Consider the following 27,087-nt stretch of genomic DNA (forward strand, 5'->3'; position numbering starts at 1 on the left):
GCAGTAGTTTGGAATAATGTTTTGAGAACAGCATGGCCCACATTAGCTTGTTGTTTGGTTTGCACATCTACACAATAGTGTTTTGTGAATGTGTGCGGTGTAGACCATGTAGCTGCTCTGCAGATGTCATCTAGGGGAATGTTCCCTAAAAATGCCATTGAAGCCCCGATCTTTCTTGTAGAGTGGGCTTTAGGAGGAACAGATAACGAACGTTTAGCTTTGTGGTAATAAATCTGTATGCATTTGACAATCCATCTAGCTATCCCAGATTTTGAAATGGGATTACCTTGTGTGGTGGTGAGAAAGACACAAAAAGTTGTTTTGTTTTACGAAAGGGTTGTGTCCTCTTGATGTAGTATAGCAATGCTCTTTTGACATCTAAAGTGTGAAGAGCTCTTTCTGCTACGGTCTGTGGTTGCGAGAAGAAAACGGGCAGTTCCACAGATTGATTGAGATGGAAGGGAGAAATGACTTTGGGCAGGAATTTTGGATTAGTACGTAGAACTACCTCATTATGATGCATTTGCAAGAAGGGTTCTTGAATGGTTAGTGCTTGTAGTTCACTAACTTTCCGCAGAGAAGTAATAGCTACTAGGAACGCAACTTTCCACGTTAAAAATTGTAGTTCACATTTGTGCAAGGGTTCGAAGGGAGGTCCCATTAACCGTGTAAGAACAACGTTTAAATTCCACACAGGTGAAGGTGGTACTCTGGGAGGAATTATTCTTTTAAGGCCTTCCATAAAGGCCTTAATAGCAGGCACACTGAACAGAGATAGATGTCTGTTTTGCAGATATGCTGCTATTGCAGCAAGATGTAGCCTAATAGACGTGTAGGCTAAGTTACATCTTTGGAGATGCAGTAAGTATCCTATGATGTGTTGAATACACACGTCTAGAGGATTAATATTGTTGTTGTGACAATATATTACAAAGCGTTTCCACTTGGCTGCATAACATGCCCTAGTGGTTGGACGTCTAGCTTATTTTATGACATTCATGGAGTCTGGGGAAGGTTCAGATATCCAAATTCTAGGATTTCAGGAGCCAGTTCGCAAGGTTGAGCTGAGCTGGGTCCGGGTGTCTGATTTCCCCACGGTTCTGTGTTAAGAGGTGTGGAGACAGGTGCAATTTTTGGTGCGGTACTGCAGACAGTTGTAGCAGTGTGGTTTACCACGGCTGTCTGGCCCACGTTGGAGCAACTAGGATGAGGGTCAGAGAATGCTGCTGTAGTTTGCGTACTACTAGTGGCATGAGTGGTAGAGGTGGAAAAGCGTACACAAATCGGTTTGACCAATTCATCCATATCGCATTGCCTTTGGACAGTGAGTGTGGATATCTGGCGGCGAAGCTTAGGCATTTGGCGTTTTCGTGGGTGGCAAAGGGGTCTATCTGAGGTTGTCCCCACATCTGAAAAATGGTTGAAGAACTTGCATATGAAGTTCCCACTCATGGGTCTGTTGTGTTTGACGACTTAAAAGATCCGCTATGGTATTTTGTACTCCCGGAACATGCTGGGCTAGAAGGAATATGTTTTGAGTTATAGTCCACCGCCATATGTCCTGAGCTAGTTGAGACAGTTGCAGGGAGTGTGTGCCTCCCTGCTTCTGTATGCAATACATGGCTGTCATGTTGTCCGTGCAGACTAACACAGCTTTGTTTGATACTTGCTTATGGAAAGCTTTTAGTGCTAGGAATATTACTAGTAACTCCAGATGATTTTTGTGGAGGAACTTTTGTTGCGGTGTCCACCTGCCTTGCATGGAGTGTTGCAGTAGGTGAGCCCCGCAGCCGGAGAGCGATGCGCAGTCAACATTATCTGAGGAACTGGCTCTAGGAACGGTCGTCCCTTGGAAAGGTTTTTGGTGTTCGACTACTGCAGAGAGCGATGAGTCCGACCATCTACCAACACTAGGTCAGTTAATTGACCTTGAGCCTGGTTCCATTGACGTGATAAACACTCTTGTAGAGGACGCATCTGAAGTCTTGCATGGGGCACTGTGAAAATGCAAGAGGCCATCATCCCTATGAGTTGCATGAACACTCGTGCTGGAAGGGAGTGTTGTGGTTGAAACTTTAACAGAAGAATTTGAATGCTGGCTATCCTTGCTGGAGTGGGATAAGCGAGCGCTGTTGAGGTGTTTATTGTGGCACCGAGGTAGTGTTGTACTTTGGATGGTTGTAGATGAGACTCGATGCGGTTTACTGTGAACCCAGAGTTGTGGAGCAGTTGGATTGTGGCATGAGTGTGTTCCACACATTGGTTTTATGAGCTGGCTTTTATGAGCCAGTCGTCAAGGTAAGGGAAGAAATGGATGTGCTGTCTTCGTAAATGCGCTGCCACTACTGCTACGCACTTGGTGTATACTCTTGGTGCTGTTGTGACAACGAATGGGAGTACTTTGAATTGATAGTGCTGCCTGTCTATTACAAATCTGAGATACTTCCTGTGAGCCTCGAGAATGGGAATGTGAAAGTATGCGTCCTTGAGATCTAGAGTAGCAAGGAAGTCGTTTTGTAACAGGAGCGGAAGGACTTGGAGTGCGACCATGTGAAAATGGTCTGACTGTATTTATAGGTTTAGCGGTCTGAGGTCCAGAATAGGCCTTAGAGAGCCGTCCTTCTTTGGAATTAGAAAATATAGAGAGTAAACCCCCTTTTTTTGTTGGTGCAGAGGAACTGGTTCTATTGCACTTTTTTCTAGCAGAGATACTACTTCTTGCTTTAACAGTAAAAGATGTTCTATTGACATTGAACGCTGATTGGGTGGTATGTTAGAAATTAACCTGACTGAATAATTTGTTGCACCCACCTGTCTGATGTGATGTTGGTCCAGGCAGGAAGGAATTGTTGCAGTCTTCACCCCACAGGAGTGGAATGGGGGGGAAGGGGAGGAAAGTCATTGGGTAGGGGTGGAGGCAGAGCGGGAGTGGTTAGTCTTGCCTCTGCCTTTGTTGTTGTTACCCCTGTAACCCCCTCTCTGGTAGCCCTTAGTGAATGTGGATTGGCTAGGTGTTTTGTAAGAAATGGAGGGACTTTCCGAGGAGTAGCCTCATATGTTGCTTCTGTATGATGATCGACGGAAAGAATGTCTGGGAGCTTGTTGCTGCAAGGCTCCCATAGATTTTGCTGTATCAGTGTCTTTTTTCATTTTTAATAAAGACACGTCAACATTTGAGCCAAATAAATGGGTCTCATCAAATGGCTGATTAAGGATGGAGTTTTGTACCTCTGGTTTAAAACCTGAAATACGTAGCCAGGCATGTCTACGTGGAAGGGTGCTGGTATGGATTGCCCTTGAGGCGGTGTCTGCAGCATCTAGGGCACAACGAATGGAAGTATTAGTAATATTTTTTACCTTCCTGTATAAGTTCATTGGACCTATTCTTGTATTTGTCTGGTAGATTCTGCATTATGGACTCTAGTTCATCATAATGTGCCCTGTCATATCTTGCCAGCAACGCGCCAGATGTTAGCTGCTTGTGGCTCTGTTCGTTGACCGGAGGCGTCAAGAAGCTTAGATTCTTTGTCTGGTGGTGAGGCCTCACCTGATGTCTGAGAATTAGCACGTTTACGTGCATTAGACACGACTAAAGAATCAAATGGTGCTGGACCTTTAATGTAAACTGGATCTGTAGGGGCAGCTTTATATTTTTTCTCAATGCGAGGGTTGAGGACCCTAGCCCTGACAGGATCCTTAAAAACCTCTGTTGCATGCTTGATGACACCTTTAAGCATTGGCAAAATGGCAGTAGACCTTTGTGTGTTATCAAAAGTGTCTAATAGGAAATCTTCCTCCACCGCATCAGTGTGTAAATCCACCCCGTGATACTGGGCACCTCTTTGGACTAGTAGGTTAAAACCTATAGTGTCCTCTCGTGGGGAAGGTCTGGAAGGGTATACGTCGTCTTGTGGGACGTAAGGCACATCAGGGGTGTTGTAATCATCCCATGGATTAGGCGACTGAGGGGGGACTATTGGTCCCTGCTGGGTCATGTGCACCCCCACCTGTGTCATCAGAGTCTGTGTCTACATCATCGTCTGGATTAGTGGATGGTGTAGGTGAATGATGTGGTGGAGGAGGGGGAACAGTATGGGGAGGTGGTGGAGAAGGGACCCTTAATGGAGATGTTGCAATGTCTCTCTTCTTTGGAGGAGGAAGTGGTGCTGGCACCTCAAGTGGTCTTTTCTTGGAGCAAAGAGTCAATTGACCAGTCTTAGGATCCTTTACAAGAGTTTTCTGATTAGGATCTGGTGTGAAAAGTTCTTCTGAGTAGGGCAGATCCTTCGGCGTTGAAGTTTTCGGCTACGTAGGTTTTTTCTGCACAGAGTCGGTAGCTGGACTTGGGTCTTTTGGTGTAGAAGTGTGCCCTTTTGAAATGTCTATAACCGGAACCTATTTTTTCAGTTCCGGGTGTTTTTTCAGCTCCGAAGCGTGTGAATCTGGAGCTTTAGGTGTTTTTTTACTCGGCTCAGAATGCGGTTTTGGCATCGATGAGCCGCTGCCAGTCTTCGGCGCCATGTGCTAAGGTGTCGGAGCAACTGTCAGCGTGGTTGAGGAAGATGGCTTCTTCTTCGGTGTCGGTATAGAATCGGCACTGGGAATAGGCTGGCTCGAGCCCGAGCCGCCTGAAGGCTTAGTAGGCTTCTTTGCAGGGCCCGAAGCGGGGCATAGGAAGCAGTCTCTCGGTGTGCACCCGAAGGTGAGGGTGTTACCAAAGCCTTTCTTGAGGGTGTCGAGGAAGGGTTGAGGTCGACTGTCTTACTTACGACCCATTGAGCTAGAGTGATCTCACCGACGTCGGAGTTTTCGGCGTCTGAGGAGCTGGTACTCTCTTCGGCGTGCTGGTGTTCTGGCATGCCGACGCCCTCTTCGAAGATGTCGTCGGGGATCGAAGCTGACGAGCGAGCCATAGTTCTTCGAGCTCGTTGGTCGCGAATAGTTTTCTTGGAGAGGAATAAGGCACAAGCGGAACAGTCTTTGGCCTCGTACTCCAGTGAGAGGCAAAGGTTGCACACCTCATGTAGGTCGGTGTGGGGAAACGTCGACCCACATAGAGGACACTTCTTGAATGGAGACCTTAACATGAGCCAGAAAGTAAGGCCTGGGTAGGCCCGAAGGCCTTCGTCGACGACCGGAATCGAAGACTTCGAAGTGGTGAAGAATCGCGTTGATGTGGAACGCGATCGAAACAATACCGTTAAACTGGTGAGGATTGTGCGCCAAAGGAAATTCGGTTCCAAACCGGAGCGCAGGAAACGCATCCGAGCTCGATGGCGGAAAAAAACAATCTGAAGATGGAGCCGATGCCCATGCGCAATGTGGTCCAAAGGAGGAGTCACCTATCTCGTGACTTCCAAAGAACTTTTCAGGACAACAACAAACTGCAAACATCCGGGCCCAACACTAGGTGGCGATCTATGCACAGTGTGCAATCTGCAGGTCATATGCCTCGAACACCTGCTTTCATGGTGAGGGGTCGAGTGACATATCTGAAAGAAATTGGTATTCTGGTTTTGGAGATCTACCTTCTCTCGGTCCTCATTTGCCTTGAATGAGTGAGTGATGTTGCTCCTTGCTGCTTGGAGGTGCCCGCCAACTAATGCTTTCATATCTCCTGAGTTATAGGAATAGCTGGCAGTAAAGTTTTGCTCAAGGATGGTGCATGAAGGGAAGAAAAAATTAGTGGAAGACAAAAAATAACAGTTCCTTTGCCATAGAAAACATTTCCGTTATTAATGTTGTCCAAAGTATGTGTAACGAATAAACGAGAATTCTTTTATTGACAAATTGTGCTAGTGGCGATTTTTACTTCCTTTTTAAGTCTTGTCTGCACAGCACTTGTACTGTGCTTGTGAAATCTATTGTTTTTACTGTATCTTAAAAGGTACTTCAGTTCTTATTGGTCCGTGTGCTTATCAGTTTGCTTTCACGTTTCTGTTAATTGTAGCCTGTTCTCCCTTCTCGGTCTCTCCTATCAGTTTCGCGAGGCCTAACTACTCATTCCCATCCGTGTCGGTGGTTCAAACTTTTTTCTTTTGGTTAACCTCCATACCGTTTACTTTCCCTAGCTGCATGCATTTAGAGACTGCTCTCTGTTCGTCTCATCCTGTATGACATTTTGTTTCTGCTTTCTCCGAAATATCTTATTTAAACTTTTTTAGCATGCATATCAAGCGTGCTTGTGAACCGACCCCCAGACAAAACAAGCGGCTTAATTAGGCAGGAGTCTGGAGACAAATGGTGAAGGTGACTTGCGTTCACCCTCGTGTTATATTAGAGACCTACAAGGCATAACGTGGCAAGGAAACTATGAAATCAATTTAAAAAATGGAGCAATAATTGTTTTGTAAGGGAATAGAAGCTCCAAGCTCACGAGCGGAGAGGAAACTACTGATGCTCCTTGTTAGCAGCAGAGAAAGAGTGAGGCTGTGAAGTCAACGTCACCACTTTCCCTGGGCTCTCAGCCCCAGTTTGCAAGTGTCTGCTAATCCCCTCTTTTTGCGGCTTTCTCAAGGTTCTCAGACCCATTGTGTGAGTGCCGGCTGGCTGCCTGCCTGTCCCTCCTGCTCACTGCTTTTTCCGGGCTCTAAGCCCAGTTGTTAGCGTGCCTCTTTGTCCCTCCTCATCGCTTTCTCTGGAGTCTCAGCCCCGTTGTGTGTGTGCCTCCCTGTCCCTCCTTTGTCCACTTCCCCGTGCCCTCAGCCCACTGTGTGCGTGCCTGCTGCCTGTCTGTCCCTCCTTCTTACCGCTATCTCACGGCTCACAGCACTGGTTTGTGCGTGCATGCTGTCTGCCTGTCCCTCCTTCCAGTTGCATAACCTCGGCTCGCAACCCCGGTTTGTGCCCGCCTGTCCCTCCTTCTCAACGTTTTCCAGGGGCTCTCAGCCCTGTTGTCTGCATGCCTGCCTGTCCCACCTTCTCACCGTTTCCCTGGCCTCTAAGCCCTGTTGTGTGCATGCCTGCTGTCTGCCTGTCCCTCTATCTCGCCGCTTTCTCCAGGCTCTTAGCCCAGTTGTGCGTGCTCCTGCTGCCTGCCTCTCCGTTTTACTGCTTTTTCCAGGCTCTCAGCCACGGTTTGTGCGTGCCTGTCTGCCCCTCCTTCTTACCACTTTCCCTGGCCTCTCAGCCTGTTGTGTGCATGCATGCTGCCTGCCTGTCCCTCCTTCTCACCGCTTTCTCTAGGCTCTCAGCCTGTTGGGTACGTGCCTGTTGCCTGCCTGTCGCTCCTCCTAACCGCTTTCCTCGGGCCCTCAGCCCAGTTATGTGCAGGCCTGCCTGCCCCTCCTTTCTATGGGCTCTCAGCCAGATTGTAGAAGTGCTTTCTGCCTGCCTGTACTTCCTTCTTGCTGTTTTCTCCGGGCTATCCGCTCTGGTTTGTACATGTCTGCTGCCTGCCTATCCCTCCATCCCACTGCTTTCCCCGGGCTCACAGCCCAGTTGTGTGCATGCCTGATTTCGCCAGCCCCTCCTTCTCGCCACTTTCGCCGGGCTCTCAGCCTGTTAATTTACGCTATTGCCTGCCTGTCCCTCCTTCTCAATGCTTTCACGGTGCTCTCTGCACCGGTTTGAGCGTATCTGCTTGAACCTCCTCCTCACCGCTTTCACCTGGCTCTCAGCCCTGTTTGTCCGTACCTGCCTGTCCCTCCGTATTGCTTTTCATGGACTCACAACCCCGCTGTATGCATGGCTGCTGCCTGCCTGTCTGTCTGTCCCTCCCTCCTTCTTACTGCTTTTTCTGGGCTCTTATCTCAGTTGTGCGAGTGCCTGCCTGTCCCTCCTAACTGCTTTCTCTGGGCTCTCAGCCCCGGTTTGTGCATGTCTGCTGCCTGTCTGTCCCATCCTTCTCACCGCTATCTCCAGACTCTTAGCCCCGTTTTGTGGGTGCCTGCTCCTTGACTTTCCTTCCTTCTCAGTGCTGCCCTGTACTCTGCCATCCAGCAGGTTTCTACTCCTGTCGTTTCCTTCAGAAAATCTAGGAAACCTGATTTCATGCACATGCAACCAAGAAAAAAACTTTACCCAAGTCATAGGGACGCCACCCTCCAGCACAGTTCTGTATCAAATGCAATGTGCATAAAACTGCACATCAAAAATACAGAACGTGGCAAAATGAGAAAAATATGAATATAATTAGGACCACATAATTTTTCCTCAGAAGGTGCTGACGGTTGTGGTGCCCGATACCAAGGCTGTGTGGTCTTGATTCCCTCTCATGGAGCGTTAATCCATCACCAGACACTCTCTGGCTTTTAAACTCACTGTACTTTTTCCGTCACCTTCTTTTACTGCTTTTTTTTTTGCTCTCTCTTGTTCTGGGTGAAAGTATTGCGAAGAAAAAATAAGTCCTCATGGCCAAAAACGACTGCCTCAAGTTAAACATTGGGATATGCGGTGGGTACTTGAGAAAGTATACAAGTATACACATTTGCTGCTTGAACTAAACATCCAATAGGGGAAATACACATTCAATAGTGTGTGAGTATATATATATATATATATATATATATATATATATATATATATATATATATATACACACACACATATATACACATATATATTACCTACTGGCGGTCGCCGGTAGGTATATATAGTTAGGATTTTTTCTCTATGGGTTTTTTGAAAATTCTATGTCTAATAACTTTGGCGTTTGTGGACGGAATTGGCTGAAATTTTCAGGAAAATGGAACATTTTGTTTCTGAGCAGCCCCTGAAAATTTTGGGGGGGTTCGTCAAGGGGGGGCCGAGAAAAAAGGGGGGTCCCAAAACGCGTTTTTCCCATGTTAATTTCCATAGGGCGGTTGGCCTCACTTTTAGCGCGAACGGCTGAATGGATTTGCACGAAACTTGGCAAAATTGTAGGGACTGGTAGCCCGATGTGCCTTTTGTAGGTCTCAATATATGTGCTCCAGTGGATTTTGAGAAATTAACGTTTAAAAAAAGATATATATCTGTAACAGCGGACTGGGCAGCGGCCCGGGACGCGTACTTTTCGCGCAACGGAGCTTTGTGAAGCGAAGCTGATTGGTTCTCCGGCATCTGTCAACATTCCAAACAGTCCGTAGCGGCCGCCATCTTGTCTCTCGGTAGGATCGAGAGACAAGAGGAGGCGAAAGCGAAGGGGCAAATGACCATAAGGGGGAATAGTAGATCCTCGCTGACCCCCTAGGTTTGATGTGGAGGTTTTAAAAGGGCCCCGCGGGGCAAAAAAAAAAAAATAATAATAATAAAACGGCTGAATGGATTTGCACGAAACTTGGTAAAATATTAGGGACTGGTAGCCCGATGTGCCTTTGCTAGGTCTCAATATATGTGCTCCAGTGGATTTTGAGAAATTAACGTTCAAAAAAAGATATATATCTGTAACACCGCACCGCTTCGCGTAACGGAGCTTTGCGAAGCGAAGCTGATTGGCTCTCCGGTGTCTGTAAACATTCCAAACAGTCCGTAGCGGCCGCCATCTTGTCTCTCGGTAGGATCGAACAGCTGAATGGATTTGCACGAAACTTGGCAAAATTGTAGGGACTGGTAGCCCGATGTGCCTTTGCTAGGTCTCAATATATGTGCTTCAGTGCATTTTGAGAAATTAACGTTCAAAAACAAGATATATATCTGTAACAGCGCTCCGCTTCGCGGAGATAAAATTATATGTGTATTACCTAGCTGTTGCTAACACCAGTTAGCGACGGCTAGTAGAAGATAGCGACCATCTTGGGCCCCACTTTGCATGTGAGTGATATTTATCACTAATGACATGGAAAGTGGGCATGCCAAGATGTTAGCGACTGGAAACAGTCGCTAACATCGCTATCTCCTATTATCAACTTTTGGAAATATTCGAGATAAGCGCGAATATCTCCAAAAGCTACCACCTGCCCTGAGCAGTTCTTAGCCATGTTATCCAATGGGAGGTGGATAACATGGCTAAGAGCATTAGCTCGGTAATGCATGAATATCTCTGAGTTTTCAGCGATATTAATGCATTGCGGTCGTTTTTTATCGTATTTCCGATAAACCTTGATAATAGCAAGGTTTATCTGCGATAATTTCTGACGGTAAAAAAATCGTTGCTAAGCATCGTTAGGGATAAATATCGCTTAACTTTGGTAATATGCCCCAACGTCTGTTAACGTTCGATTCGAAGGAAATCAGGAAGTGTTGAAAAACATTGTCTGCGCCATCTTGTCTTTTTTCAAATGCCACACTTTTGTCGTGCACGGCAGCCATTTTAGATGCCTTGACCAGACCCACTCTGTGCACGCTGTCGATCCTTAGCATGGCTCCCCACCCTCGCAAGCATCTCCCCCAGGCAGTGGTCACCCCCGCTCTCTGTCTTATGCATGGGTAATAAACCTCCCCCCATCTGCGCTGCTCTTCCCTGAGAATCACACCCTGTGCCCGCCCGACACCTCCCTTTCGCCCTATTCACTACCGCACCCTCTGACACTCCTTTTCCTCTGTGTCCGATTGTCCAGGCTGGTCCTAGGGTATCAGCTAGCCCTGCAGATGTAGTTTATGGCCACAGCTGTAAAGAATCACCCCTCTTGAAAGGAGTTATAGTAGATCAAGGCCCACACTCGATGAGATCCGGCACAGCAGAAGCGTTGCTATTATCTGAAAAGCATCCTGTATTGTGATTGGGGAGGGGACCGAGCCTGAAGCGGAAGATTCCAGGGATGACTCTTTGTACATCAACGTTTTTACAATTATGTGTCACATTAAATATATATAGCACTCCGACAAAGTAGTAAGATTATAAAACTTTAATAATTTATAAATATATACAAGAAAACAAAAATAGTAATAACATATAAACATTTTTAGGGAAAAACAACGAAGTAGCGGTCGGCTGTGCGAATAGTCCCAACGCAGCACAACGTCCAGATTTCCGGCGTGGGGCGTCGCGGGGGGTGGGTCATCAGTAGCAAACTGTTGTGCGAATAGTTCCAAGGCAGCAGAACGCGCCGAAATCTAGATGACACGAAAGTGATGTCTAGTAAGTTGCCACCCAGCAAATAACGGCATGGGGCGTCGCGGGGGGTGGGTCATCAGTAGCAAACTGTTGCGCGAATAGTTCCAAGGCAGCAGAACGATGGCACCAAGGTGATGTCCAGTAAGTTGCCGCACTGGTTTTGGTATCCTACAATGCTGCTCCGAATAACGGCGTGGGGCGCCCCGGGGGAGGCGGTGTGAACGGGCCTCTCCAGGTGGAGTGTCATCTGTTGTAGTGGGGCGCCCCTTTACCGTTTCAGTTGCCATTCCGTCCGTTTTTGGTCCACTGTGTCAAATGCCGCAATTCAGCTGAGTTGCGCCCACTCTTGCGGTGCAGCGATAGGCGGCTGTCACAGGAGTCTCAAAATGGCGGCAGGCTCTTTCCTTTTTGGGCCTGGTCCACTGAAATGGCCCTGGGACACCTTGGAAATCGGACGCTTGTCTGCTAGGTCTTGGACCCCATTCTCGAAAGCGTCCCCTCCGCCTTGAGAATTCATCAAAAGTTTTGGGGGCTCCGACTCCTGCAGGCTTCTGGTGAGGAGCGGCTGCCATGATTGCTCGCGGAATGACCACGACTGAGCTACGAGATGGTGGTGCTCTCATGCTGATGCCAGCTTCAGTCTGAAACATCCAGAAACAAGGTGCGGCTTTCATCGTTTGGGAAAAAAAAAAAGTTTTCATCCAATGAAAAGTGTTGTTTTTAGGTCACATGATCAAGCCTTCCATCATTAGGAAACCAAAAGTAAAATGAACCAATGAAAAGTTTTATAAACAAGTCACATGACCTGTTATGCGGCATAGGGTGTAAAATGCGGAGAAAATACGTTGGTACGTGAGGCGGCGTCAGTAGCGGACCGATGTGCGAATAGGCCGAAGGCAATACAACGCGCCAAGATCCGGATGGCACCGAGGTGGTGTCCAGCAAGTTGCAGCACTGGTGTGGCCATCCTACAATGCTGAAAGTCGGCGTGGGGCGCCCCGTTGGCCTGTGAGTTTGCGTCAGTAGCGGACCGATGTGCGAATAGGCCGAAGGCAGCACAACGCGCCAAGATCCGGATGGCACCGAGGTGGTGTCTAGTAAGTTGCCGCACTGGTGTGGCCATCCTACAATGCTGAAAGTCGGCGTGGGGCGCCCCGTTGGCCTGTGAGATGGCGTCAGTAGCGGACCGATGTGTGAATGGGGCCGAAGGCAGCGCAACAATATTTTCGGAATAGAAGACACCACTAGGCGCTGAGATGCCAAGATCCGGATGGCACCGAGGTGGTGTGTAGCAAGTTGCCGCACTGGTGTGGCCATCCTACAATGCTGAAAGTCGGCGTGGGGCGCCCCGTTGGCCTGTGAGTTTGCGTCAGTAGCGGACCGATGTGCGAATAGGCCGAAGGCAGCACAACGCGCCAAGATCCGGATGGCACCGAGGTGGTGTCTAGTAAGTTGTCGCACTTCTGTGGCCATCCTACAATGTTGAAAGTCGGCGTGGGGCGCCCCGTTGGCCTGTGAGATGGCGTCAGTAGCGGACCGATGTGCGAATGGGGCCAAAGGCAGCGCAACAATATTTTCTGATTTGAAGACACCACAAGGCGCTGAGATGCCAAGATCCGGATGGCACCGAGGTGGTGTCTAGCAAGTTGTGGCACTGGTGTGGCCATCGTACAATGGTAAAAGTCGGCGTGGGGCGCCCTGTTGGCCTGTGAGATGGTGTCAGTAGCGGACTGATGTGTGAATGGGGCCAAAGGCAGCGCAACAATATTTTCTACTATATTTTCGGAGTAGAAGACACCACAAGGCGCTGAGATGCCAAGATCCGGATGGCACCGAGGTGATGTCTAAGTTGCGGACCGATGTGCGAATGGGGCCAAAGGTAGCGTAACAAGATTTTCTGTATGGAAGATACCACTAGGCGTTGAGATGCCAAGATTCGGATGGCACCGAGGTGATGTCTAGCAAGTTGTGCCACTGGTGTGGCCATCGTACAATGGTAAAAGTCGGCGTGGGGCGCCCTATTGGCCTGTGAGATGGTGTCAGTAGCGGACTGATGTGCGAATGGGGCCAAAGGCAGCGCAACAATATTTTCTGACTGACACCACAAGGCGCTGAGATGCCAAGATCCGGATGGCACCGAGGTGATGTCTAAGTTGCGGACTGATGTGCGAATGGGGCCAAAGGCAGCGTAACAAGATTTTCTGTATGGAAGATACCACTAGGCGTTGAGATGCCAAGATTCGGATGGCACCGAGGTGATGTCTAGCAAGTTGGTGTGGTCATCCTACAATGCTGAAACTCGGCGTGGGTCACCCCATTAGCCTGTGAGATGGCGTCAGTAGCGGACCGATGTGCGAATAGGCCGAAGGCAGCACAACGCGCCAAGATCCGGATGGCACCGAGGTGGTGTCTAGTAAGTTGCCGCACTGGTGTGGCCATCCTACAATGCTGAAAGTCGGCGTGGGGCGCCCCGTTGGCCTGTGAGATGGCGTCAGTAGCGGACCGATGTGTGAATGGGGCCGAAGGCAGCGCAACAATATTTTCGGAATAGAAGACACCACTAGGCGCTGAGATGCCAAGATCCGGATGGCACCGAGGTGGTGTGTAGCAAGTTGCCGCACTGGTGTGGCCATCCTACAATGCTGAAAGTCGGCGTGGGGCGCCCCGTTGGCCTGTGAGTTTGCGTCAGTAGCGGACCGATGTGCGAATAGGCCGAAGGCAGCACAACGCGCCAAGATCCGGATGGCACCGAGGTGGTGTCTAGTAAGTTGTCGCACTTCTGTGGCCATCCTACAATGTTGAAAGTCGGCGTGGGGCGCCCCGTTGGCCTGTGAGATGGCGTCAGTAGCGGACCGATGTGCGAATGGGGCCAAAGGCAGCGCAACAATATTTTCTGATTTGAAGACACCACAAGGCGCTGAGATGCCAAGATCCGGATGGCACCGAGGTGGTGTCTAGCAAGTTGTGGCACTGGTGTGGCCATCGTACAATGGTAAAAGTCGGCGTGGGGCGCCCTGTTGGCCTGTGAGATGGTGTCAGTAGCGGACTGATGTGTGAATGGGGCCAAAGGCAGCGCAACAATATTTTCTACTATATTTTCGGAGTAGAAGACACCACAAGGCGCTGAGATGCCAAGATCCGGATGGCACCGAGGTGATGTCTAAGTTGCGGACCGATGTGCGAATGGGGCCAAAGGTAGCGTAACAAGATTTTCTGTATGGAAGATACCACTAGGCGTTGAGATGCCAAGATTCGGATGGCACCGAGGTGATGTCTAGCAAGTTGTGCCACTGGTGTGGCCATCGTACAATGGTAAAAGTCGGCGTGGGGCGCTCTATTGGCCTGTGAGATGGTGTCAGTAGCGGACTGATGTGCGAATGGGGCCAAAGGCAGCGCAACAATATTTTCTGACTGACACCACAAGGCGCTGAGATGCCAAGATCCGGATGGCACCGAGGTGATGTCTAAGTTGCGGACTGATGTGCGAATGGGGCCAAAGGCAGCGTAACAAGATTTTCTGTATGGAAGATACCACTAGGCGTTGAGATGCCAAGATTCGGATGGCACCGAGGTGATGTCTAGCAAGTTGGTGTGGTCATCCTACAATGCTGAAACTCGGCGTGGGTCACCCCATTAGCCTATGAGATGGCGTCAGTAGCGGACCGATGTGCGAATAGGCCGAAGGCAGCACAACGCGCCAAGATCCGGATGTCACCGTGGTGGTTTCATAGTTGAGAGGCACTTCATCTGCAGTGGGGCGCCGAGATCCGGATGGCACCGAGGTGATGTCTAGCAAGTTGCTGTACTGGTGTGGTCATCCTACAATGCTGAAATGTAGTGGGGCGCCCATTTACCGTTTCAGTTGCCATTCAGCTGAGTTTCGGCTGCTCTTGATGCTACAGCGACAGGCGGCTGCAAGAGGACTCTCAAAATGGCGGCCTGTTCTTTGTATTTGGGCCTGGTCCACTAAAATGGCCCTGGTACACCTTAGAACTCGGACGCTCGATTTTTTTTCCTTTCCTGTACATGCAAAAAAAGGTAAATGCCCGGTACGTTACACGCTTCATCTGCCACGATGAACTCTCCAGAGGAACCAAAAAAATATATAGTTGTGGTAACTATACCATGCATCGTCATATGGAGAGGTGGCACCAATTAATTATAGTGCTGCATAAAAGAGAGATTTGGAGGAGAACCCCTGACCTGCTAGTACATTCATCAAAGAAGTGGCACTGAGAGCTTCAGAGGCAAGGGAAACGGTCCCAAATATTTAGAAGAACTTTGGAAAGATTAAAATGACATGTTTAGATTGTGGTAAATTAATTTCATGTGGACAGATGAGTGTTACTCTAATAAATACAGCATATGAACATCATCATAGTCGATGGTTGGTAGAGACATTTTGAGTATATTCTGGACCTGCCCGTCCTCGCCCAAAATGGCGCCGGAATAAATGGGACTCGTAACTCCTTGTTGTGTACTGGTTGCAGAACCTTGAAATCACGAGATACGTATGCAGTTTTGAAGCACATGGCGGGCGGGGACGAGAATTGATTGAATATTTCGACATCCCTATTGATATTAAGTTCTGATGTGTTATTGATTACTGTGCTGTTGAAAATTCGAATTAACGTCACCCATGGTACTTGCCCGCAAATGTATATCTAGATAATTTTATTGTAACTGGCCCTGTCGTATTTTAATTATAAAATGTACGTCCACCGATTCCGTAACTGTTAGACACCTTAGTTCTTGCAACCTAATGGCCCGCCCGTTACGTTCCTCTACAGTGTAAATGTCTATTCATCATATACGATTACAGTTTGCTCCGTGGCAGGCCCACGTGGTTATAGGCTCGTATTTGTATAATGAAATTTTCACAATAAAGGTTTTTAAAAGAAAACAATGGTAGTAGTATATACATTGGTAAAGTTTTTAATAATAGTCACTGTTTTAGAATCATTAAAAGGCAAGTGAAATAAAGCAGACCAATTACATGAAGGGTAAAAGGTATAATACGAAGGAACGCAGTAAAGATAAATGGTCAAGGGCTGTTGTGTTTTCTATTCCTGCAACATAAAGTGATCGATAAGAATCTCATATTCAGGCGTATCGGCGACTAAGACAGCAGGTCGACCCTCTTTTGCTCAACGGCTCCGTCATGGGACGAAGAAACGCTCTTTTTCTCGAAAAAAGAATATATTTTACTTGCAGGACAGTTGTAAAATTTCCGGGAAAGTACATTAGCCTGGAACATTATAACATATATTTAAGAAAAAATAATGTTCGGAAGTAATTAAAAGCGTAATTTTTAGGTGATATGAGCACGGCTTTCATCATTAGAATAAGAAAAGTAAAATGAACCAATGAAAAGTTTTATTAACAAGTCACATGACTTGTTATGCTTACGTTACGCGCTGCGCGCCCCGGATGACTTCCGGATGCGCTAACGCGGCGCGTCATATGACGCATTACGCGACAACGCAGGTCCAGAATATAGTCAAAATGTCTCCACCAACCAGCGGTCGAAACACAACCCCTTTCAGCAGGCTAAATAGTTCTGTTAAATGACAACAGAAGGGACAGGCAACAAGAACCATCAGTCAAAGAGGGGAGGGCTAGGTCTTCTCTACCGGGTTACATTGGGGCGCTACCGGAACTGATCGAATTGGTAGTCTACAGTGTTTCTGGATGTTTCAGACTGAAGCTGGGGTTAGCATGAGAGCACCACCATTTCGTAGCTCCGTTGTGGCCATTCCGCAACCAATCATGGCAGCCGCTCTTTATCGTTATTTTGGGCGGGGTGGGTGGCGGAGCCGAGCTGTTTTGCAGCCATCATTGTGTGGAGTTCAGTTCATCTCACTAGTTTTGTATTTGTCATGAGGGGGTGTTCCTAATGTTTCTATTTTAGCGAGGTCAAAAAGAGATCCCATTAGTGGCCTACTGATTTTACTCGATTCCTTTTCTTTTTTTTTTACACGATTTTTCGTTATCTGCAAAGACTAAACAGAGTATTGCGACTCTGTGTTTGTTTGTAAATAGAGAATGAACCAAAGAGAACTAATTCTAAAACAGTAAATACTTGGATAACAATCAATCAAATGGAGAGAGAAGCAGGCACGACGGATTACAACGGGGGCAAAGGCCTGCGTTAACTACCTTTCACTATCTGCAAAGAGAGAGTACTCCTAATAGAAATGAGGGGGGGGGCACCATTCAAAGCAGATCAGTGTGCATAAACACGAAAATGTTTTCACTTACCACGTACTTGACATTCGACAGCTTATGATATTTGCTATTAAAAAACCATTGAAATTCACTGAAAAAACCATAGGTTATAGACCATATATAGTTAGGAATTAGCATTTACAAAACCTTGAAAATTCACTGAAAAAACCATAGGTTATAGACCATATATAGTTAGGAATTAGCATTTAAAAAACCTTATTTTACTCACACAAAACCATTGAAATTCCATATATAGTTAGTTGCACTAACTATATATTGCGCACCCGCAATCCACTGCTGATGATGTCACATATTACATCATTCATGACATGGTCAGTGACATCACTGATGACATCACTGATGACATCTCAAATGACATCACTGATGACATCACTGATGACATCTCATTTGACATCAATGACCACATCACTGATGATATCATTCATGTGACAATACAATGCATCTCCTCACATTTTAATATAACCTCTGTTTCACCCAGTGTTAAAAACAGAGTATAATTTTTGAAACCATTGACACACCAATACTAGTTACTACATACGTACTCACTGATTCCTACGTCTACACACACATTCACTCATTCACCCATACAATCATTCATACATACAATCACTCATGTTTACAACACTATCATATGCACTCATACACCTATACAGACACTCACACTCTGCCACTCATCCATGGAGTTACTCACACACCTAGTCAGTCCTGTAAAGAATCAATCACACTTCCATTTTCTACTCTATACAGTTAAACATAGAGCACCTTACGTTTTCAACCATATACTAACACATACTTACTCTCTTATACAATCATTGATACAAGTACACATTGATCTGTACAGAGTCACACACCTCCCAGCCAGCCACACACACACTCAGTCTCCCATGCAAATACTTGGGCAATCAATCAATAACCCATATAGTTACTCATATAGCTACTGATCAACACATGCAGCAGTTTACAGAACAACAGACATAATGATGCACAAATTAAGACACTTTAGTCACTAACCCATGCACTCAGTGAGACACATTTAATCACTCACTCATACATTCAGTCATGCACCTACTAAATCCTTCGTCCAGACACTTATACATCCACTCATTCTTCAATATGTAAGACATATTTTAACTTTACAGAAACATAGTCACTGGATGTTGTCATCAGTGATGTCATCAGTGATGTCATTTGAGATGTCATCAGTGATGTCATCAGTGATGTCACTGACCATGTCATGAATGATGTAATATGTGACATCATCAGCAGTGGATTGCGGGTGCGCAATATATAGTTAGTGCAACTAACTATATATGGAATTTCAATGGTTTTGTGTGAGTAAAATAAGGTTTTTTAAATGCTAATTCCTAACTATATATGGTCTATAACCTATGGTTTTTTCAGTGAATATACATATACACACACATATATATATATATATACATATATATATATATATATATATATATATATATATATATACACACACACACACACACACACACACACACACACCTTTTATTCACACAAAAATAACGGTTGCAGGGCTGTTATAGTTAGGAAATAAAATGTAAAAAACTTACAAATTCAATTAAAAAAAACAAGGTTACAAGGACTTTATAATTACATACTGAATTCACTTGCACAAAGGTATAGAAATTCAGCCATTATAGTTACCAGCCCCAACTACAGCTTACGCCCCCGCAATGCACTGCTTATGATCTCACATATTACATCACTCATGACATGGTCAGCAACATCACTGATGACATCATCCACCTAAAGATTCACACCCCATTCACAAGCCCATACAAACCTCACACACCCACTCACACAACTACTCACTTACCCATTCACACACCAATACAAATACACAGAAACTCAATCATTAAAAAAATGCACACACCTATTTGCGTACTCATAACGCCAGTCACACAACCACTCACATTGCCATGCAATTACTCATACACTGACTTATACACATGTAAAGCCATTCGAACAGCTACACAGCCACCTACACAGCTAATACAATCTTCATTTATTCTCATATACCGGCACTGACTGAGCTACACACACCCACTCCTACACTCACTTACTCAGCAATACAGCCACCCAAACAATGAGTCATTTACCCATACAACTACTAGTACACCCACTCACTCACCCGTACAACAAACTCAACCAGTCACTCCGCCACTTACTCACACACCCACTCAGTCATATAAACTAACACATAAACTCGCTCTTCTATACAGTCACTGATACAAGTACACACTCACCCATAAAATCACTGACATATTCACTCATGCATATAGTCAGACATACCCACTAACTCACCCATACAGATACTGACACATCCTCTAACTCACACAGCCACTCCCTCAGTCATAGAGGCACTAAGTCACTCACTGCACCTACTAAGAAAACCATTCACTCACACATAGAACTACTCACACGTATACTTTACCCATTTGGCTACACAGAAACCCACTCCCTCAGTAAAACAGCTACTGAGACAGCCAGTCACTTAATTGAACAGCCACTCAGACAACCACTCAGATGACATACATCGTTTTGTACCTAATCCCTTCTTTAAGTAGGTTTATCAAGTGACTGTAAATGATTGGACTGCTGCTTCAGGGGTTGGGGTCAATTATGGTTCTTTATCCTATATAGAAAGGTACAATAGGAAACAACAACAAAATGCTTCCTTACCTCAACAGCAGGTACAATGTCAATTCCAACTGTTAAGAATTCATCAAACTTCAAAAATGGATTAAAGCAGCTTCCAACATCTATTAATCGGATTTTGCCTGGAAGGTGTGTCAAGCTAAAAATAAACATACATATACTTTTAATTGTGCAGTTATGGTGTATTTGATTAGGTCATACTCAATTTAACCATGGTGATGTTACAAATAACAACATCCAAGGGAAAAACAGATTAAAAGTATTTTCATTATACAAAAATAAGCAAAAGGAAACATGTAATCTTGAAATTATCAAATATTTACTATGGAAATGCATAATTTTCAAACCATGTGGTCATGTTTAACAATCTTGAATTTAGTTAACCTAATAAGGATATACTACTGGCAAGGTTTTTTTTGTTTTGAAAAACAGTAAGATGACATTAAAAATGATGATATTTGTACAGATATATTTCTGCACAGAATGTAGACTTAAAGAGCAAGAATCTCCTTCCCTGCATATTATGTACTAGGTACATGAACAAACTGGAATACAGAAAGATTAAATAACATTTCAATGGAAAACTGAACTTTCCAAATGCAGGAACATTTGGCAGAAAAAAAAAGATCTATTGCCAAAAGGGTACAATAATAAGGAAAACATGTGTAATGTTATGTTCTTAATGGAACTGTTGCTCACAATTGAAGAGGCCTATTTTAGATCAATTAAAAACTGAAAAGAAATGCTGCTGTCTGGAGCGTATACCCTCCTCCCCAGACACGTGCAGCCAACATGATAGCACACTAAGTTCTGGAAGCCTGCATAGCCTTCAATTGTTGCAACATTTTCACTGTGTGCTTCTACTTACAGTATTCCATGTCTTGTTGCTCAGTCTAAGATCTGATGGGTGTCTTGTGATGTGACAGGGATAGTACTGAGTGTATATCGCATAAATGGATATCAGTTTAGGCGGACCAGCAAGTTTAACAGAGTATATACTTTGATCCTGGGGGGGTTCCCGAGTGTGTTATGAACACCTGTTTCCTATCCTGGCATATATATTTGAATCTTTAATTGAAACACATTTCTGGCACTGGTATTTTTCATGGGGAGCAATGAGGCAGGGCCCTTGCATACGCCACTGTGCTTCACCACATGTATGTACATTTGTAGTTGCTTTGGTTCATTTCCCACATATGACGAGTTCCTGAAACTGCACCTCAGCCATCCAGGTAACAGTCCGTTGATCACTGTGAAATTAAATGGCTGTAGAGTGAAGGGCAGATCTTTAGCGATGTTGATTCTGTTGTTACACCACCAAAGAAACAACTTCTTGCATGCTGTTCCATTTACTTTGAAGGACTCTCAACATTGCACCCATTGTACATCTAATTCTTCTTCTGGAGGCCCTAATGTATTTCAGAAAATCATGACAACACTGTACCCAGCTTAAGACTCCAGGTTTTCTGTATGTGCTGAAAGAAACAGGAGGTGTTTTGGACGAGAGGTATGTGTTCGTCCAAAGGTAAAGCCCTGTCTTCCTTGGTATTCAAAACGGCACCCAAGAATTTTATTAGATTAGCTTGAAAAAGAGGGCTATGTTGGACTTGGAGCCAGTGGGAGTCTTTGGAAAAGCAGCAGTCAAGCGTTGGTGGAGGATGTTGCTTGGGAAAGTGATCTCCCTTATAAGCCAATCATCGGAGCAAAGCCATCTCAAGAGGCATACACTTTGAAAAGATGCAAGTGGAAGATTTTAATCTTGAAAACAGAACTACGAACTGGTAGTAGCAATCTGCTACTTCAAAGTGGCTGTACTTCCTGTGCCTCGATTGTACTAGGATATGAAAGTATGAATCCTGCAAACCAAACAATGCTATGTGCTCCCCCTCCTGTATGAGCAGCAGTATTTCTTGGTGGTAGACCATCCAGAGATTCGTTTTTTCAAGGTAGCGGTCTAGATTAGTCACCACTCTTCAGACTTATTTCTTTTTAACACAAGCATTTGCAATGAAATAGGTCTCGCATTAACGCAAGTTTAAGATATTGGCATTGTAAATGACAATGCCTTTTATTTATATTTTAGAATCAATAATTTTTATTATATGGTATCAGATCAAAATCACAGCTCATCTGCCTACATCCACTGGCTGGCAGAGAGTTGCAGTACACAGCGTATAGGCCTACCGCCCAGAGGGCGACCCCGCATAGAAGACCTTCAGTCCATAGTGTTCATGGCAAACGATCACTAGGATACCATTTTTATAGAAATAAAAAAGGAACAAGAAAACAGAAACACCCACTCCCTCCACCCCCAAAAAAAACCTTCCCTTTCCACCCCATCCGCATCAGTCTCTACTCTCCCGCCCAAACCTCCCATGGCCGTCAGCTACCACGCAAAGTAGTTCGAACTATGGTTATGGCCCCAACTTGTTTCAGTGGAATAAGGTGTAGCATTTGTAGGTATTTTAGGCAAGTGACCTCCCTCAGCTCCTTGAATAGGAGCTGCAGGAATGGCCCACATAGCTTCACGTCCCATCCATACAAAGTGAAAGGCGCTCCATTGCTAGGATATGCCAAAGTCTCCAGATCCAGTCGCAAGCATTAGGGGCATCCGAGGAGCCCCACTGTGCTAAAAGGACCTGTTGCACCGCAAGCAATGCTAACGCTATACTTCTACCCCTCAGCGAGCGCAAAGGGAAGAATTTGGGTTGGGGAAGACCCAGCAGTGTGTGCTCAGGGGTCCGAGGCAGTGTAATTTGGACTGCTTCATCAAAGTCATCAAGAACCACAGTCCAATATCGCACCAGTTTCGGGCAATGCCATACAGGTGTACCAGGGTGCCAGGAAGGCCACATCCCCCCCCAACAGAGGTCTGACTTAGTGCTATCCCAAGACTTGATGCGCGCCGGCGTATAGTACCAATAAGCGGCTATCTTATAGGCTGATTCCGCACCCGCAGTATTAGAGGCCGTGTGATGTGCTCTAGAGTAAAAGTGTTCCCATTCTTTGGGTGTCAGAGGACGCCCCAGCTCAGTCTCCCCCCGCACCTGGGCTTTCTTCCGCTGCTTCGTAGGCCTACCGCCGGGGGCGGCTCCACATCTCCTGCGCCCTTACCGGCGGCCCCTGCTGGATACTGCCTGCTGTCCTGCCGCCCCTGCACAACCATCGACCTCTCTGTGGAGAGAGGGGACCTTAGTGGCGTGGTGAGGGGCCCCGTAGAACCGCCCTGCTTGCGACAAACCGGGGCGTTCTGCCACATACCTTTGCCTCGCTGGGGGTGTTCCTGCGACTGGGCACTTTGGTCTCACGTGTCCGGCCATTGGCCGCCTGATCCGCAATGGCGAGGTGAGGGGTGCTGATCTGTGGGGGGCTGGCCCCAGCTGCCACGGGGACACCGGCTCCAAGCTGCTAAATTGGCGCAAACAACTGCGGTCTCACAGTCCATCCTGTGTCACAAGGGCGGGCCGCTATCCAGCTTCCAGGTACGGCACTATAGCAGCAACAGAATCACTGGTGCCGCCTTGGACCCACGAGATGCCGGACTCTAGGGGCGTCCCCCCTTTCCTCTGATTGGATCGCACTCCTGCCCGGGCCCCTGGGTACGCTGGGAGCTGTGTGGCGGGACCTGGGATCTCCTGCTGGATGAGTGCCGCCTCTAACATCCACGGTCTATGGGTGGCGCTCTGCCTCTTCTCCTCGGCCTCCACCTAGGTTGTATACACCTGGTGTTCCCGACCTGGCGAAGGGTGCGACGGCTCACCAGGCTCAAGAGGTTGATAATTTACTTCCATCGCTTGTTTCTAGACGTGCGCCAACGGACTACGTTGGGTTTCTTGGTGCCTCACCATGGCATGCAGTAAAGGCGGCCGACCGTCTCACCAGAGACAGACCAACAAACTCTCGTGGGGCTCTAAAGGAGAGCCCAAGGAGGCGAACTCAGATACTGCGCCTATGACTGCGACACCCCCCCCCCCGGCAGCACGTGCCCTCACACTGGACGATGTGATGCAGGCGATTGCCGGAGTTCGCTTGTCGCTGGAGACCCGGATAGACTCGGTCAATATGGAAGTCACCCTACTACGAGCAGACCTCCGAAAAATGGACTCCAAGGTGCGAGATGGATCATTGCGTACAGTTCAGATATGAGCTTACGGTCATCCTTCTTGCAAACTAGCCATTTTTCTAAAGTGGTTAAAGGGCGGGACATCAGGGCGAAGTTGCCAGGCTGGGTTACCCAATGTGAGAGCTGCAAGTAGTGAAAAACGTCTGACTCCGGTAAGTTAAAATATTCCTTGCTCAATTGGGAGAAGGGGATCAAGCCATCTAGGTCAAATAGGGAGCCCACTCTCTTACAACCTTCCTCTCTACAACGATGAAAAACAGCGGATGCACACCCCAGCAGAAACTCTGGATTATCTAAAACAGGAGTCATAGGGGAGGGAAACGTGGTCCAGCCCCTGCGCAGAGCCAACTGATCCCACGCCTTAAGAGTCAGCGAGGTAACAGGCGACGGATTGAGGCCCCATGCTCTGTGTTTGCGCGGAAGCCAAAGTTCCCGCCAAATATTGCAGCCAGCCTCTGTCTGATCCATAAAATTCCAGTGTTTACTGGACAAGAACCTATTCCACTCTGTGATATTTTGGAGACAAGTCGCTTGATGATAAGCACTCAACAGGGGGAAGCCCATCCCGTCCACTGCCTTCGGCGCGGTGATAAGGGCCAGCGCAAGCCTCAGTCTCTTGTTGCTTCACAAGAACTTATTAAGACGCCCTTGCAATTTCCGGAGAACACCCGGCGGCGGACTCAACGGGAGCATCTGAAATAGGTAGAGAATACGCGGCAGCACAGTCGTCTTCACCGCCGCTAACCTCCCGTACCAGGCCAAGTTGAGACGGGACCAGTCGGAAAGCGCTTTGGCAGTTTGGTCTACCAATATCTATAATTGAGGGAAACCGTTTTGGCAATAGAAGTCAATCGAATACCCAGATATGTAATATCGGAGTGCACCCACTGAAAGGCAAAGTCCTGCTGGAGATCCCGGACCTCATTGTCAGGGATTGAAACATTAAGAATCTGCGATTTCGGGGCATGGCTAGCAGCCGAGAGAAATGGGCGTGTTCTGAACCGGCTCCTCGGCCCTCGCCCTGAAGAAAGACTTTGTGTTATTGCCGATGCTGGAGAAACCCCATATCTAAAGGGGAATCTATTGCAGACCTGCCTGGTCGCTTCCTCCTGCTCCCTAGCCGCCTCTGAGCCCCCGTTGGCGTTGCAGACTCCTGCGGCCTGGCTGCTTCGCTGGCCTAAAATGGCAGCCGGGACCTTTGAGGACCGCCGAGGCTGACTCCGGAGCGGATTCTGGGATCTGGGGGCCTCAGCAGCCAGGACTTGCCAGTGTCGTGGATTGGGGACCCGACTGCCTGTCCCTACATGCGGCCTCTGCATCGAGGAAGTGCTTGGCGCCGGGGTAATCTTGCCGAAAGTGCCCCCCCCCCGGTGCCCGCCGTGGTGCCTACGCGAGTCCGCGGCTTTGGGCCTACCGCCGGGGACCGCTCCACATCTCATGCGCCCTTACCGGCGGCCCCCGCTGGATACTGCCTGCCGTCCTGCCGCCCCTGCCCAACCATCGACCTCTCTGTGGAGAGAGGGGACCTTAGTGGCGTGGTGAGGGGCCCCGTCGAACCGCCCTGCTTGCGACAAACCGGGGCGTTCTGCCACATACATTTGCCTCGCTGGGGGTGTTCCTGCGACTGGGCACTTTGGTCTCACGTGTTCGGCCATTGGCCGCCTGATCCGCAACGGCGAGGTGAGGGGTGCTGATCTGTGGGGGGCTGGCCCCAGCTGTCACGGGGACACCGGCTCCAAGCTGCTAAATTGGCACAAACAACTGCGGTCTCACAGTCCATCCTGTGTCACAAGGGTGGGCCGCTATCCAGCTTCCAGGTACGGCACTATAGCAGCAACAGAATCACTGGTGCCGCCTTGGACCCACGAGATGGCCGGACTCTAGGGGCGTCCCCCCTTTCCTCTGATTGGATCGCACTCCTGCCCGGGCCCCTGGGTACGCTGGGAGCTGTCTGGCGGGACCTGGGATCTCCTGCTGGATGAGTGCCGCCTCTAACATCCACGGTCTACGGGTGGCGCTCTGCCTCTTCTACTCGGCCTCCACCTAGGTTGTATACATCCCGGTGTTCCCGACCTGGAGAAGGGTGAGACGGCTCACCAGGCTCAAGAGGATGATAATTTACTTCCATCGCTTGTTTCTAGACCTGCGCCAACGGACTACGCTGGGTTTCTTGGTGCCTCACCATGGCATGCAGTAAAGGCGGCCGACCGTCTCACCAGAGACAGACCAACAAACTCTCGTGGGGCTCTAAAGGAGAGCCCAAGGAGGCGAACTCAGATACTGCGCCTAAGACTGCGAACCCCCCCCCCCCGGCAGCACGTGCCCTCACACTGGACGATGTGATGCAGGCGATTGCCGGAGTTCGCTTGTCGCTGGAGACCCGGATAAGTGCGAGATATAGAGGTCAAGACCGCGGCGCTCATAGATGACACCTCCACTCTCCAGCAACAGGTGTCCCAACTACAAGCACAGCAGGCGCAGATGGGAGAGCTCCTGGACGATTATGAAGGGCGCGCTCGACGCAAAAACCTCCACATCCTAGGAGTTCCGGAGCGGGTGGAGGGGCCGGCAGCAGACCTCTTTGTCGAAAATCTAATCCTAAAGCACCTCCAGCCGAAACAGCTATCCAATTACTTCTCCATTGAGCGAGCGCATAGAGTTTCTGGGGGTAGACCAAAGGTGGGCGCCCCCGACCCATAAATGCCCGGGTATTCAATTTTAGAGACCGGGATGTTATCCTTCAAACGGCACATACTGGACCACCCCTACGGCTGAAGAACGCCCAGATCACATTCTTTCCCGATTTCACGGTGAAGGTTCAGGCTCGTAGGCGCAGCTTCCTTGAGGTTAAGAAGGCACTCCGTGCCAAAGACATTAAGTACGCTATGCTGTTTCCGGCCAAGTTACAAGTGGAGGCGGAGGGGAAAACTTGATTCTTTCGGTCACCTGCTGAGGCGTGGGGCTGGCTCGAGGGATGGCGTCAATCAGGCGCCACTCAGCACCATCGCCGTGAATTGAATGTACATGCCGACACTGGACTGCCCCCTGAAAG

At 47.8% G+C, this 27,087-nt stretch overlaps 1 protein-coding gene across 2 annotated transcripts in view; it reads right to left on the bottom strand.

Annotated features, from left to right (window-relative positions):
• Positions 1-27,087, bottom strand: part of SAMTOR (S-adenosylmethionine sensor upstream of mTORC1) — a 122,414-nt gene that overhangs the window by 11,848 nt on the left and 83,479 nt on the right. For both annotated transcript variants that reach the window (XM_078674404.1, XM_078674414.1), the window contains one exon: positions 19,937-20,051. In XM_078674404.1, the coding sequence (XP_078530530.1) occupies positions 19,937-20,051 (115 nt within the window). The remainder of the gene's footprint in view (positions 1-19,936; positions 20,052-27,087) is intronic.

The sequence above is a fragment of the Lissotriton helveticus genome, chromosome 1_1 (assembly GCF_964261635.1).
Source record: "Lissotriton helveticus chromosome 1_1, aLisHel1.1, whole genome shotgun sequence".
NCBI classification, from domain to species: Eukaryota; Metazoa; Chordata; class Amphibia; order Caudata; family Salamandridae; genus Lissotriton; species Lissotriton helveticus.